A 17,422-nucleotide genomic window follows, 5' to 3' on the forward strand; every position below is an offset into this window, starting at 1 on the left:
GTAGATTGGGCTTAAGGAATTGGCCCAAACGCCAATGGAAGGTGGTCTCCGACTTGTTGTGTGTCTGGGAGCCGCCATCCAAGTTTGTGTACGCAAAAAAATGGGTGGTGGTACCTACAAAGAGACTCTGATGCCTAAGTTAGCAAGGGGGTAAGCAGGTTTAGAGAGTATTGGAACTTAATTTTACCCAAGTGTGTCAGTATATTTATAGTGGTGATCCAATAACCACCGTTGGAGTAGTTCCACTTTTGAGGGTGGATACCCGTCCCTTTATCTTAAGATTGTTAGGATATTGCTTCTGGAAGTGGATGAAAGATTTTAGGGATAGTTACTTATTTGAATAAGTATTATCTACCAGCTCGTCTTGAGCCCGACCTCTTTGGGGAGGGGCTCACGTCGAACCCGACCTCTTTCATGGGAGGTCGGTTAGGTGGTAAGGCCAACCTTTGGATTGGGCCTTTTTGGCTTACTTGGGCCTGGACTACAGTGTTGGGCCATGGTATGAACAGAAAGATTGTTAGTTCAATTGTCTTGGATAGTAAGTTTTGGCAAGAATGTATTACCACTATAAAAATTGTTGGTCCTCTTATTAAGTTGTTGAAGATTGTTGATGTTGATGAGAAACCCTCTTTAAAATACATGTATGAAGGAATGAAAAGAGCCAAAAATGCTATTAAGATAATATTTAGAAATCAAAAAGCTGCTTATACGCCATACACAAGTATCTTGAAAATGCGGTGAGATAAGCATTTGAAGCGTAATCTCCATGTGATGGCATACTTTTTAAATCCAACTTTTTTCTATAGTGAGGGTTTTGTTGAGAAGGAAAATATCTTGAGATCTTTACTTGATTTGCTTGATGTTGAAACACTTTGTGATGACTCAGTTGTCACAATGCAAGAGATACAACTGTATCGAGATTGTAAAGAAAGTTTTGAGAAGAAAAGTGCTAAGAGAGCCGCAACAAGACTCGAACCTGGAAAGTTATTTTATTTCTAAGTTCAACTTAGTTTAAAAGTTTAATATGTTGAGTGATAAACATTAAAATATATTTAATTTTTATATCTACGTAGGCGAATGGTGTAGGCTACATGGTGGGAGTGCTCCTAATTTGCAAAAAATGGCAATCCGTCTTCTTCATCAAACATCTTCATCTAGATGTGAGAGGAACTGGAGATTTTTTAAACAAATTCATTTAAGGAGGAGGAACCGATTAGAGCATCAAAGACTAACAGACATTGTTTATGTGTCCTATAACCTACGTCTTCAATCTAGGTTGCATTGAAAAAAGAGAAATTATGATCCAATTGATATTCAAAGCATTAACACGATAGATTTTTGGATAGTGACAAATGAGGATGATCTTGAATTTTCTAATGGAGATGTTGAAGGCATTGAAAGTTTAATATACACTGATAATACTAAACTAATTCGTATCCTAATAGTGAGTGACATAGCAAACTTGTTTCATTCTATAAAGATACATGTCATTAATATTGATTTCTTATTGAGTTTTTTTTCTATTTTATTAGATGGAGGAGACATGGAAGTTGAAGTGGATATGCCTGATGTTATAAATGAATCCTCAATACTTCTTTTGGTGGTACTTCTGAAGATGGTAGTTTTGGATTACCTGTTTATGATGGAGACATCGAAATACTTAATGATGATTATGACTTCTGATGAATAGTATCTTTGTTTAGTTGAAATATTGTTTGTTCAATGTTGTTTAAGTTGGTTATAAAATATTTTGTGTTTGTCATTTATGTGTGTTTTGATTTTTTTTAGTTATAAACTTTGATATTTGAAGTTGTTAATGAATTTTTAATGATAAATTATGGATAACTCATTGTGTGATATTGTCACATTTTAAATTTTATAAATTTAAAAATTATTGAATTTAAATATTTAAAATTATATATTAAATTTTTCACAATTTTATTCTATATTTAATTAAATCGGTTCAATTATCATTCGACTCCAACTGAATTATTAAATTATTAAACTAATTACTCAACCAACTCGATAATTGATCCGGTTCTTACAATCTTGGTTTGAAGGGAAAAACAGATTTGAAACAAAGACGCTCGTGAAAGAAGAATGCTTGGAAAGAAAAAAAGAAAAGAAAAAAAAGTTTAACATGTGCTGAGTTAATTAGGAATATTTTTTTGTTGATAATTTTTAAATTTTCAATATTAAATTAATATGCTTTTTTTGTGTGGCATAAAATAATTGGGGAGAGTAAAAACTGACTTGCTCTCAGGATAACTAACCATTTCTCAGTCTAGTATTTTTATTTGAAATTGATTGTAAGTTGAGATTTAAGAAGATAAGAGAAATAAAAGGTCTATAATATAAAATTTAACACTATAAATCTTTTCTTTTCCTTTTCTGAAAAACCCTCAAACAAATCCTTAAAACCATGAATATAATATTCCCGGTTGATAATGATTCAAGATTGTTCAAAAATTAGGTTCATGCATGTAGGTATGATAATAATAAGATGGATTATGCGTTTGGTCCTGAGTCACTGTCAGCTAATTAGAACTGCAAATTGTCATCATAATAAGATGAGTTTTGATGCTTGGACCTAGGACCCAAAATTATTTTGGATTCACAAATCTCTCTCTCTCTAATGCACATACATTATTGTTTTCATGTTTCTTTTCTTTTCTAACATAGCAGTGTCCACTTCTTGTTGTTTAGAGATGGCAACGCCACTCTAAATTTTAAGATACTCATCCTGTTTCAATTCGATCAAGACGGGTAATTACGACAGAGTCACGATCAGTGTGTATAATATAATTGCTTTTTACTCGCCTTAACACATATACAATATAAATAAATATAATCTATATAATTGTAATAGTAATTATATTTATAATAGAAAAAATAAATATATAAATTTATATATTAGAATTGAAAAATTTTTGAGTAGCAGTGGAATTTATTATTTTAACCATTATTTTTAACTATTAATTTAATTTTTTTATTAGTAATATATTTTTAGTCTATACTTTTAAATATTGATCACTAATTACTAGCTAAAAGTAATAAATTTTCATGATCATCTTCTAATATTTTTTATTAGAATTTAATCAAACATACACATTCCATTGTTCACTTGTATACATATTTTGATTTTGCATGCTAAATTTAATTAATTTAAACTAAAATTATGTACAAATTACATTTGAGAGAGATGGATAAGGTGCTGGTGCTGGTGCTGGTACCCAATGAATAAAATTTTGGGTTCAGATTTTCAACACTAGAGAATAAAAGTGAGCTGAATTCTGAATAAAAATAAAGTAGGATAGGATGGAATTGGTAGTGTCAAAACTCGCTCCTATTGTCCCATTTTATCCCTATTCTTGTTCTTCATATTTTTTTGACACAGAAAATAAATCAGTAAAACTTGAAGTAAAAACTTGAAAGCTTATAAAAAAAATGGTTGGATATACAATTTAACATCAGTACCAAATTTTTATCATTTTAGTTTAAATTACAATTCTCTTTTTCAGCTCAAACTATATATATATATTTATATATATGACAAAACGAAGAAAAAACAATGGTGCCAGTACCAACAAGAAAAACAATAGAGAAGAAGAATGAGAGGGGAGGAGGAGGATGGTTAGAGTCTTAGAGAAGATGACGGATAACTGTAAAAGTTGAGGATGAAATTTTGGATGTGAGAGGGAGAGAAAACAGATTAACAATATGTTTTATTCCCAATATAGAAGCATTTTTTCGTGCCTCATTTGTTTTATTCCCAATATAGAAGCGCTATTTCTTAATTATAATTTTGTACAAAATAATTGGTTAGGTAATAACCTAGGCAGCCATCCTTATATTACCCTTTCTTTTAAACATTTGCTTGACTATTATTTTATGATGTACCAACACATAATTAAATAGGACATAATACAATATGAGATATATAAATACATAAATTTTAAATTTTTATAAGATATAGATATATATATATATAATATTTTTTAAATAAATTATAATAATTTTTAATATTTTTATATTAAAAATAAATTAATTTTTTAATTATTTTTATTTTTTTAATTATATAAAATATTTAAAAAATTATTTTTGAATTTATTATTTCAAAAATATAAATTAAAAATAAGATTATATAAAATATTTAAAAAAATTATTTTGTTTTAAAAAATAATTTGTATTATTTTTAAATTTATTATTTTAAAAATATAAATTAAAAATAAGATTAAAATGATTATATTTTATGTCACATATGAAGCATATCGATTCTTTTTTAAGAAATAATAGAATTTTCAAATGCTATATAATATATATTTAGGTAAATATTATGGTATCTTTAATATTGCGCTTAAGTTATTTAAAAATATAAATAGATAATATTTAGTAAATTTTAAATAATTTATTTTTTATTTTAAATATATTAATTTTTTATTTTAAAAAATAAATTAAATAATTTAAATACTACAACGAAAATACTATAGAATTCACCATGCCTTTATTACTGTGTCAGCACATCTGTTGATATTTTTGTGCCACATATATTAATAATCAAGAATGCATATTATTTTTAAGCTAACTCCAACACAGTATGGGTAGGGCTGGCGCAATGGTTAGGATAAGATAAGGTTTGAATTCTATCTTAATTTTATTTATGGGTTAAAAATTTTTTAAAAATGTTATTATATTCTATCTACTGGTTGAGAATCTCTTAACTTTAATTTCTACTTGTATTCTAAAGTTCTAAATTCTACCGTATCCGAAAAAAATAAAATTTTTAAGCAAATATAAAATTCAACCATTCTAAATTTTATACATATTAATAAAATAAAAAATAAAATACTAAGTTCAAATTAAAATTAAAACAATAAAATCTTAAAAAAATCCAATATAAAATTATAAATAATATAATCATCAACTAACTTAATAATTATTTCAAACTTTTATAAGAGGAAGATTGTAAGTTCAACACTCACTTTTTTTATTATATCCTATCTATAAGTAGGATAGACAATCCTATTCGAACGAGTTGGTCCGAGTATATATTGTCAGCTCTAAGTATGGGATTATAGTGAAGAATATGGATATTAAACAAATGGATTTTTTTTTTATATTTTGTTTGTGTTATTGTGTAAGTAAGGCGTTGGCAAATAACAGACTAGAGAGAGAAGAGTTGAGGCCCAGCAATGGGGTTTTAGTCACATGGAAGAATGTGATGTCTGAGTGAAAATCAGTAACAAAAAGTCTTCAAAGAAGGACCTACATAAACATGGCTTTATCACAAACACACACACGAACCTTGTCAAATCCATTCCACTGTTCTCTGTCCTTTTTTCCTTTCTCACTCATCCAACTCTTAACAAACACACGGGCACAATAATAATATTAAGTTTTCTTGAGTGAACTACTAATTTCCTGTCTTATTTTCACAAAAGATAAAACCTTTCTTTAGAGTTAAAAAAAAAAGGAACACTTCAGTCTCTGTCCCTATTTTCACAATATAATGCGATTTTTCTGTGTATTTCTCTATTAAGTGCTAATAGAATTTATTGTTCAACTGTCACGTTAACCTGCTGAATTGGATGTTAAGTGTTAGTATAAAAAGAATTATTTATGTCGGCAAACATGAATATGGATAATGATTTTGAGAAGAGGGATTTAGATGAGAATCGTGATTTTAGAAAAAAATGTAGTTAATTCTGCAAAAAGAATGAGAAGAAAAATTATACAACTATTAGTAACAAAAAAGAATATGATTAATTTGTTATAGAAATTTTTTTTAATATTGCGTCAATCCGCATTGTTACTTAAGGTCCACATAAGCAACTTATATGTCATGTAGAGGATTCCATTAAATGCAAAGAAGTTCACCAACAAAGTCAACTTATCTCATAGCATCGAATAACTAGGGTTGTGATGGATTTTTTTCTTTTTTTTTAGAAACCTCAAGAAATTAAACCTAGAAATTTTGTAGGGCCATATTGAATATTTTCTCTAAATAAATACACCATCCATTCTATGAATAGCTAGTTAAACTTTTTTGTAAATATTTAAGGCTTTACCCCTAAAATTGTGTATAGTAAAATGTGGTAATATATTTTGATACTTTTACTTTTTTTCAAATGAATAAAACCAATTGTAACCACATTTTTCTTTCCTTCACCTATTTCTTTTTTCTTTCTCAAATACAAAATTTTGTCCAAATAACTTTTTCTCTAATAAATAAAAAAAATCATACATCTACGAATTTAGCTTTATACAAAAAATTCCACTACGAAATATTAATCGTTGTTATTTATATTGAACATCCAAGACGACTAAAAAAAGTGATCAATGAATCATTTGTGAAAATTAAAAAATCATTCTCCTACTAATTCGTTGCATGTTAAAACGAATTACATGTAAATTTTGAATTCGCCTTAAAGTGTAACGAATTACATAGAAATAAAATAAAACATTTAATTTATACGTACAAATTTTAATATATTTGTATAATATATGATGAAAACCATTTTATATAAGTAAATTATCCTTCAAAAAATCATCTCTAGCTATCAATCTAAAATACTTTTAAAAATATAGATTTTATTGCATTTTTTATAAATAAAATTTTAAAAAATGAGATATTATTTATATCTTTAAATTTATGATAATTTTATGCTAGTGGATTATGTTTCTAAGCTAATGGCCAAATATTAAAAAAAAAAGAGAAAAGGAAGGCTAGAGATCAATTGATCAAAATGAGATATACATTTATGCCTTTAAATTTATATATATATATATATATATATATATATATATATATATATATTATTTTACATAGCTTTACAGCAAAACAATAAACTATCCGAATAATAAACATTTTAAATATTACAATGAAAATTTTCACAAAAATATAAAAAAAATTTCTCATGAATACTAAATGTATATCCTTATTTATTAGTAATTAGCATAGTTATTTAAATAAATAATTATTCAAATCTTTTCAAAATATATTGAATCAAATACATGAATTATTGTTTGTTATTTCATTTACGCTAAAAATTTACTATAAATAAAAAAAGGTCTAAGATGCTAACATTTATTCAATAAAATTAACTTAAAAATCAGCTAACAATTGAAACATCGGAAAGAAACATTTGAAAGTAAAACAGTAAAAACGTAAAAAAAAATTCAAGCAAAAAAGAACATCTAAAAGTAAAAAAGACGAAACTAATTTATTGCTTAAAGTTTAATATTTATATTATAAAATTTATAATTTAAGATTTAAGATTTAGAGTGATTGCAGAGGATGATGAGAAAGAAAAAATAGTGGATGATTTGTGGTAATTAGTGAAATTATAGTATTGAGAGAAAAAAAATCTAAAGAGAAAAAAAGAATAAAGAAAAAATATTTTTTAAAACAGAAAAAAAATATAAGTGAGTGAACTTATTTGGTTATAACTCATTAATTATTGGGTGAAGTTGGCTTATTTTTATAGTACAAAATATAAATAATAACATAGCTCCTCTTCTTAGAAAAAAAAACGAAACAAGTAACAAAAAATCAGTTTAATCTCATTAGTAACAGTAACTACCTCTCTCCATTTAATTTGTCCTGTTTATCTTTTATTTTTATTTTTTTCTTTTTTGTGTAGAGTACTTACTCTCTAGCTAACTAAGTAGCCTCCCTTGTGAAAGAAACTGAACACGCTAAGTTGTATAGTGTGGTCTCTTTCCAGGTGGCGTAACTGACTTACCCCTTCTCCATCCAATTTTGTATAATACACACACTCACACACTCCCTTATCCTTTTTCTTTTTCTCCTTTTTATAATCAAACACCATTTATTTACATGGAGGATTTTTACATCAAGTTGAGCAACAATAATAATAACAATTTCGAAGCTTGTTCTTCGGAGGAGGATGTTGTTGTAACCGCTTCTAAGTTGCATCTAACAGAAGCTACTACGAGCGTGGGCGTGGGTAGTAACTACCTCCTTCAACTTGCAGCACCCGACCCAGATATGTCGGATCCGGTTATTAAGGCTCAGATCGCCAACCATCCCCGCTATCCCGATTTGCTCTCTGCTTACATTCAATGTCAAAAGGTTCTTTCAATTCCTTCCATTCTATTCTTTTTTATTACACACACTTCTATTTTAGGATTCCATAGAGTTTTAATCAATATCTATTCTTTTTGTTGTGGCTCCAAAAAGGTTGGAGCGCCGCCTGAAGTGGCCTCTCTGCTTGAAGAAATAAGCCGTGAAAGTCATCCAATGGATACTCGCCGCCGTCAGATTGGAGATGATCCTGAGCTTGATGATTTCATGGTATGTACTTTATTTTTTTTTTCTATATATAAAACAAAAATCTTTTTTTACACTAAAATCAGTCATTAAAATCAGTTATTAATATGTTTGTATATAAATACATGTGTAATTTAATTTATTTTCAATGTGTGTATTTATATTTGATTTTAGTGGCTGATTTTGATGTACACGTAACATAGTCCTTATTAATAATGTTATGTTAATTTAATTTTAATACATTATCAATATAAAATAATTTTATATGTATATTTAATTATATATCATCTTATAAAAAAATATCTTTTATATTGATTAGATTGATTATCTAACAAACTTTACGGATGTGATTAAACGATTATGTAAAATATTTCATCACGTTATTAATACATCAAAATTAATCACTAATGTAAATAATTGTTAAAAGCATACATGAGTGTAAATATGATTTAGTCTTTTAAACAAGCGATCGAAAATTAAAATTTGGTTTTAGCTAAGTATGGAAATGATCTCGTGTGTCCTTAAATTAATCGATTGATAATTTACGGCAAAGTGATTAGTCACTAAAACCAAAATCTTAAAAAGAGTGCTTGTATCCTTTTCCCGATCCCTAACGTGATTGATGTATCATGTGAATAAACACATAATATTCTGATGAATGATGAGGTTAATTAATTTGGATTAATGTAGGAATCATACTGTAATGTTCTTCATAAATACAAGGAGGAGCTGTCGAAGCCATTCAACGAAGCAACCTTGTTTTTGTGTAACATCGAATCACAACTCAGCAACCTTTGTAAGGGAACACTAACAATCTCTTTGGACACCAATAATAATCATCGATCCGGTAATGATTTCTTATTCTTATCAATATATGTTGTGTAAAATTCCAAGTTAGATATGTATGTATGTGTGGCCCTTTATCTTCGTTTATTGTATTAACATTTTGTTTTTAACTGAAGATGGATGAATATGGTGTGGCCCTCTAGTGTACGTTAAAGATGAACAAGTGTTGGAATTATTTAATTAAACTTTTGCATGGAGAGGCCCACCTTAGCAGTAACTTAAATGCTCAATTGGAATCTCTGACATCAAACAATAATTCATCATTTTTGCATTGCTTTGTGTATGTATAAACCGGCTTTCACAAACGAAGAAAATTAAACAAACATTGACATTAGGTTAAATTGTACTTGAACAATGTTTTAGGCTTTTGATTTTGGTAGAAACTCACCAACACCTAACTTCATACGTGATAGTTAAAAATTATTAGATTAAATATATTTAACTAAATTATCATATAACAACTTTCAATTATCACATTAAAAAAATGTATATGATCAATTTTCACCTTTAATTTTAGATCTTAAACTCATTGTATCAACTAATAATTAATATATTTGGAGTTAATTTTGTTAATTGGAAAACTCTTGGAGTCAGCATTTTTTGATAATTTTGACCATCATTTAACTAGTGCAAATATTAAATTATTTTTAATAGTTATTAATTTATGTATACAAATTTTAAAAAATATAAATATAAATTATATTAATTTTTATATACAAAATTTAGTAAATATAAATACAAATTATATATTTTTTATTATATAATATCTATAAATATAAGTGTAAATTATTATTAGTCCCAACAAAAATAATAATATTTGTTAATTATGTGTAGCATTGCTCTTGTTAATTATATATTCGAATCAGCAGGGTGTATATATATGGTATTAATATTTTTAATAACACATTTATTCCAAATACATTAAATACTTATAATATGTCTTTTGGAAAAACAAATAAGGAGCCATGTGTAAGAAGCATTATTATTATATATGGTCCACAAATTAAAACACCGGTGGTTCTTCTTTAGCATAACTCACTCCAATCACGAGTACATAATAATAACAACTTATTCATGCTGGTTGAACCATTTTGGCAAACATTGATTTTAGATATTTTTGTTACAGATATAATTATTTATGTTATCTTTTTTATTAGTTTAAATTTTTAAAATAAGTGATTTTATTATGACATACATAATATCAAAACTCTATATCAAAAAGGTCTAAATTTCGATCATTGATAAATCTTAAAAAGTAAAAAAATAAAATAAAACAAATAAAAGAAAAAAGAAGACATACAAAAATTAAACAAAATCTAAAAGAGACTTTTACTTAAATAAAAATATTAAAGATATACTTATTCATATTGTATTCTCTTATCAGTTTAAACTTTTAGAATAAGTGATTTTACAATAATTTTAAATATTGTGTTATCTTTTTTTATTAGAATAATTCTAAAAGATTTAAATTTGATTTGATAAATTTTTTTAAAAATATATTTATATTTTTTAAAATTATAGAAAAAATCACAAATACCTTATTTTATATTTGATAAATAAAAAACACCGAATATTTGCGTTTGTAGTTTTTAAAAGTTATAAGTGTTTTTGGAAACTCCTAAAAAAATTTACAGTTAATTTATATTTATGAAAATTAAAAAAATTTAATATAATCTCATCTATTAATAAATATATAATATATTTTATATTTATATTTATTATAATTTTTTTAAATTTTAAAAATTATTTTATTAAATATAATTATTATTATTTTTATTAAAAATTATTTTAATTTAATTTTACTAAATATAGGTTCTACAACTTTTAAAGACGTGTATTTTAAATAAAAGATAACTTTAATAAATTATTTTTAAAAATTAAAAATTTTACCAACCTAAACTTCAATTTATTCTTATTATAACTTCGATTAAATAAGATAATTTCTTTACTTTCCTTTTATACTAGACTGTCAAAAATTTCTCTTTACAACTTAAATCAAATAGGCGCAACAAATAAAGTGAATTACTCAAACCACACTTAGGTCCAGTTTGGGTAACCAACTTAATTAAGCTCTTTTTGATAAAATAACTTAAACAATAAATGATTCTGTTAAAAATAACTTATAGATAAGTTATTTTGTGTTTGAATTTTTAACTCTAAAAGTACTTATTTTATAGAAATGTGATAAAAAGTAGAAGTATTATGAGAGAAGTCATTTTTTTAACTTCTCTATAAGTTCCTAAATAGCTTCTTAAAAAGTTGTAATTTGGTTTTAAAAATTATACAAAACATTAATACTATTACTTTTCATAAGTCAAAAATAAGAAAAAGTTACTTTTAAAATTTTCAAACGGGCCTTAAAATACATGGATAGAAAATTCTGCGTAATTGGTAAAACCTCAGAATTGTATTTTAGACAAACAATGAAAAGTGTCCATATATAGGCCAATTTTTCTATGTATCAATAATCCTAAAATTAAATTAACAATACTGAAATTATTTAATCCTACTTTTAATCTTTGATTTGAAACTATAATTAAAATATATAATTCTAAAGTATATGATTTGATCCTAAAAGGATATATCAATCAACTAAATCCAATTAATCAGTTTAAATAGACTCTTGATTTGCTGAGCTTCTCATGGTTGCTTGCTCTGCAAATTATAAGGATCAAGTTCTTTTTCTTGTAATAGATAGTAAAACTGTCAAAATAAGTTGTGACTTGTAAATCGATTTGGCTCCCTTACAAAAATAAACGAGCTGAGCTCATAAAATATGACTTGTTTATAAGAGTATCACTTTTGTATTGACTCGCATAATTAGCGAGTCAAGTGGGTTCAAGTACAATAAGTATAAATTGGCTAGTTTGGCCATTTTATAATAACATATATAAAGTTTTTTGTTATTGTAATATTAAAAGTTTTAACTAAATTTTAGGCTTTAGTTAGTTAATAATAACTATATAAATGTACAATAAAATTTCTTGACTTTTACAAATATTAACTAAAAAATATTAAAACTAACTTTTTTTCTTAATTTAATTATTTAAAAACACATAAAAAAAATAGCGTTTGGATCATGTCACAGAGAGAGTGTGCACGAGTCAATGTACTAGGTATTCTTTAAATATTGTCCTTTATCCAGGTTTTAGAGGAGAGAAAAAATAAAAAATAATTTTTTTTTTATTTTTTGAACAACTGATGCATGAAAATAGGTATTTAAATTAATTAAATAATAATAAATTTTTAAAAAGACTTATTAAATGCTGAATTTTATAGGATAGTAGTATTTTTCATATGAATTCCCTTTTTATCTATGAATAAGATAAGTTATTAAAGAAATAAAATGTGAAAATTAAAGGGTATGAACAACATTGGGTCAGAACATATTATATACATATTAGTTTTCCTAGTATTAAATCAGGAGAAAGTTTTTGTTGTTTTCATTAATGATGATGCAGTTGCATATATAGATTTGAACTAATTAAAGGTAAATTATAAGGTACAGATAGAAGTTTTCAGATGTTTCCTTTAATAGGATGAAAAAAAAATTGATAAAGATAGGATTCACATTTTAAATAACAATAAAATAATAAAAAATAATTATAAAAAGAATTTATATTCTCTCTATATCACCCCAATCTGTATAGTAGAGTGCCCCTAACTTAAAAGGAGAATAAGGATTAATTATAACGTACTTATCAAAGTTGAACCCTTTTATTTTATTTTATTATTTTTCAGTTTGTAACTAGCTTTCAACATTATTAGATCTCGAATATAATTTCCAATTGCTTAATTCATCATCCTTGAGTATTTATCCTTTTCATCAATTATTTTAGTTCTCTCAGCTATACAGAATTTATTTCTGTGTCCAATTTTTGCATACTTGTTTATTTGATCTTAAATATTCATATAAAGTGATTATTTTCATAAAACATCTTTATACAAAGATGATATTTTAACTTATTAAATAATTCAATTAAATATATTCTATTCTCAATATATCTATCAAACTATCTAATAATTTATAAAATCATCTTCATATATATGAAGATGTTTGCGTGGAAGCAATTACTTTCGTATACATGCAAATGTCATATATTTATTTTGTCACTATGATTTCCATAGTTGATGTTTAATTAGTACTACATAATAATAAAACGATACACTTTTTTTTTTAATTATTATTTTGGCCTTTTGGTGCACGGGGGCAAATATAATATTTTTGGCATGCATGCATGGTTTTGTTAGCTTATTTATATTTGAAATCGAAGTTTTTGCATGTTTCATGTTTCTACATGTAGAAGTAGTGGTATGTATTAATGAAGAGGCAAATCAACGTTATGTTTTTCGTACTTGAAAGTGAGTGTGTCATGCATGTTCGATCATTATCATAGCTATAAATGGAAGACTAATGCCTTAGTTGAAGAAGGGGGGGGGGGGGGGACCATTCTCAAGAAGACATGAGAAAATGAAAGTTATATCTAACTCAGAATTTGGCATGTATTCATGATTGTTTAATAATTTTCTAGTCCCCTGAACAATGATAATTGATTATGGTAAAAATTCAGGTGCAGTAAACTTCACGAGTTAATAGTTAAAAATTGTTAAATGATTTGACTAAATTTTTATTTAATAATTTTTAATTATCAACTTGATGTGAAGTTAATTATATTTGAGTTTCCACCGTTGATTGATGATAGTTAAACGTCTACATTCTTCTTCAATAAAAATGAGTTTAATATTTAATTATTATTATTGTAAAAGTCATTTTAATAAGTTATTTTTTTAACTATTCATAAAGCATGTGAACGTGGAGAATAAGTCAATAAAATTATCTGTATCAAATGTAATTAATAGGTACGGCTTTGCTAATTTATTATTAGAGAAAATGATAAATACATCTTAATTTTTTAACTCAAAAATAAATAAATTTTTAATTAATTAAAAATACAAAAATATTTTTTATTATTTAAAATGTAAAATATCTAAATCTCTCTAAAAAAATTGATTTGTCCTTATATATTTTAGATAAAAAGACTCAAATATTTCATAGTTTAAAAAGTAAAAAATATTTTTATACTTTTAATTAATTAAAAATTTATGTATATTTAAATTAAAAAATTAGAGAATTATTTATCTTTTTTCTCTTATTATTATGAACAATCTCTTAAATGAGTTATTAAACCTCAAGACAACCAAATAATGACTATTTATTTCTTGACAAATGAATAGTTTTATGTGTGTATGTATTAAGCACTAGTCTTTCTCTCTGGAAATTATGCATGGAAAAAAGAACAATAATAATGTTATATATATATATATATATATATATATATATATATATATATATATATATATATATATATATATATATATATGAATAAAACAATAGCCACTAATAATTAGCCACGGTATATAAGAATACATATTTAGAGTTGATAAAAAATGTTTGATTATTACACTGTAGTAAATAAGTTTGATTATTTTGTTATGACATTTAATTTGTAAACTTTGAAAAGTTTATAATTTTAGTGATTAATTACTTCGTTTGAGAAATATATGAAACAGCATGATGTATAATTATTTTTTAGTATTTATGGAAAATTTTTAAAAAACGAATGTGCATGGAATAATGTTAGTTATAAAGAAATGCATCCATTATATTTGTTGTTGTCTTGTATAACTTTTTCTTTTTCTTTCAAAAGAAAGAAATTATAAGCTCCCATTGATTGAGAAAAGGGTGTGTATTAGAGTATTAGGTTGAGAATTGAATGAGTTAGAATTAAAGATTGAAATGATGATGATTCAGATGAAGCAGCAGGGAGTTGTTCATCAGAGGTGGAAGGAATTGAATTTGGATATGGGACACGTGGCGTTGGAGATAAAGAGCTGAAGGAAATGTTGCTTCATAAGTACAGTGGTTACCTTAGTAGCTTGAGAAAGGAGTTTCTAAAGAAAAGGAAAAAGGGTAAGCTTCCTAAAGATGCAAGGATTGCTCTCATGGATTGGTGGAACTCCCACTATAGATGGCCTTATCCTACGGTACTTACATTCCTATATGCTTCACATGCAACATTTTCTGTTATTGGTAGATCAACTCCTTATATCAATTATTCAAAGTTGTTTATTGAGAAAAGTATTAGTTAAGGTATGGATAAACACTTTAATTAATTTTTTTAATATAGTTTAAATAATAAATATTTATATTAAAAATAATTTATAAATAAATTATTTTATATTTAATTTTTTAATTTTAAAAATATTTATTTTAAAAGAAATGTGATAAAAAAATTATTATAAAAAATATTATTTTTTTAACTTTTCTATAAACACTTAAATCGTTTATATTTAGTTTTAAAAATGATACCAGATATACTATTATTTTTCATAAATAAAATATTTTAAAATTTTTAAATGGATCCTAAGTCCTGCTTTAATATTTGGGTTAAGTTTTATTTTCGTTTTTAATATTTAAAATGTCTTATTTCATCCTATTTTAATTATTTGGTCAAAATCAAAATTATTGTTCTAAATATATACCCTTTCTTTTTTTATGATTTTCTTTTAGCTAGTGACAAAAATTGTAATTATAGTAATCACAGTAGTGGTCATTGTGATTGAAAGTAAAAATATAGAATAATAAAAAAATAATAAATGAGGAAAACTAATATTTTTAAAAATTATTTAATTCTAATTAAAAGACTAAAATATAATGAAATAAAATATTTAAGATAAAAATAGACAATATTTCAAACTACAAAGACAAAATTAAAATTTAGCTAAACATTATGAACTAAAACAATAGTATTTTACTCTTGGTTTATTTTATCAAGGATAAATTAAACTCGTTCTTTCTAAAGGTTAGGAAATAATTTATATATTTCACCTCTGATTCGTAAAAAATAGTACATACTAGCCTGTTTTGATATTGAAGTTGCAGAATATTGATTTTTTTTTTCCAGAAAAAAAGAAAAAACAATATGACACTAACTTAACCTATAAACATGAAATTCTTCGCTTTCTTGATACCTACCAGTGTATCTTGTGTACCCTATAAACATGAAATTCTTAGCTTTCTTGAAAAATCAATTAGTCACATATGTAAATATCTTCTAATATTATAAGATTAGAGGCGAATGCAATTTATTCTTCTTTTATGAAACGACCTTTAGAAATATGAAGTAACGAAGAAAAATAAATTGGTACAGATAACATTTGTTTGTTGAATTAAAAATATGGAGGATTCAATATATACATATGTAGCATGATTGGTTGTAATTCTGAATAATATATACATTTATCAGGAGGAGGAGAAATTGATGTTATCAGAGATGACTGGATTGGACATAAAGCAGATAAACAATTGGTTCATAAATCAGAGGAAACGCCATTGGAAACCATCTTCAGAGATGCGATTTGGTGTCATGGAAGGTGTAAGTGGTGCTGCACATGGCACCATATTAGAACATATGTAATTTCTACTTTCTAGATAACATTGTGCATGCTTTATTTCATAGCCATCAATACCACGTTGTGATCCATATGTTGCTTTAATTTCTGAGTTGAGTGATGTATGAAAGTATACATGGTTGTTTTTTTTGTCTACATTTATATACTATATGCCCAATTTTTTATTTTAAATTAAAGCGGGGCTAATGCCCAAGAGAATAAAATAAGGTATGGTAGTCCCTAGTCATCAGCAATAATGTACCATAATTCTGGTGGTGGTAAGTTATAAGTGGATACCAGAATGTAATAACTGTACGCTTTTTTTACTTAGCTATACAGAGTATCTACAAATTTCATTATATTAATTGATTAATAGCTAATAAAATTCAACAGTAATGGAAATTACCAACCATGAGTAATTTGTGTTTTACTCAGAGAACAATGTTAGGAACCAAAAGGTATTAGCAAAAAATTAGTTAAATATCTTTGGGGGAATTCAAAATCTCTATGAGTTAAAATATATGGATGTTTCTTCTGCGAAGTATCAGAATGTTTCTTTTTCATACTAAATGGATGTTTTTTTATATATTTTTCGAATTTTTTTTTACAAATGTGAATGTCTCTATTTTTTTAATAATTTCATAATTTTTTTAAATTTATAGATATTTAATTATTTTTACTAAAATATAACTAAATATTTCTTTTGTTAAGTATTAAGATATTTTTTTCATATTAAATAAATATTTTTTTTATATTTCTGTAATTGAGATGAAGCGAAATAGAAGAAAAAGAACATTTCTTCTTCCATGAAAGCTTTGAGGAACAAGGAGC

General features: G+C 25.4%; 1 protein-coding gene across 1 annotated transcript; it reads left to right on the plus strand.

The window, feature by feature from the left end:
• Positions 1-7,608: 7,608 nt before the first annotated feature.
• On the plus strand, positions 7,609-16,783 carry LOC112710724 (homeobox protein knotted-1-like 1). Its single transcript, XM_025763113.3, has 5 exons — positions 7,609-8,095; positions 8,204-8,317; positions 8,984-9,140; positions 14,952-15,184; positions 16,447-16,783. The coding sequence occupies exons 1-5, from the start codon at positions 7,841-7,843 to the stop codon at positions 16,615-16,617; spliced, it is 930 nt and encodes a 309-aa protein (XP_025618898.1). The 5' UTR covers positions 7,609-7,840; the 3' UTR covers positions 16,618-16,783.
• Positions 16,784-17,422: the final 639 nt, after the last annotated feature.

The sequence above is a fragment of the Arachis hypogaea genome, chromosome 9 (genome assembly GCF_003086295.3).
Source record: "Arachis hypogaea cultivar Tifrunner chromosome 9, arahy.Tifrunner.gnm2.J5K5, whole genome shotgun sequence".
In the NCBI taxonomy this organism is placed as follows: Eukaryota; Viridiplantae; Streptophyta; class Magnoliopsida; order Fabales; family Fabaceae; genus Arachis; species Arachis hypogaea.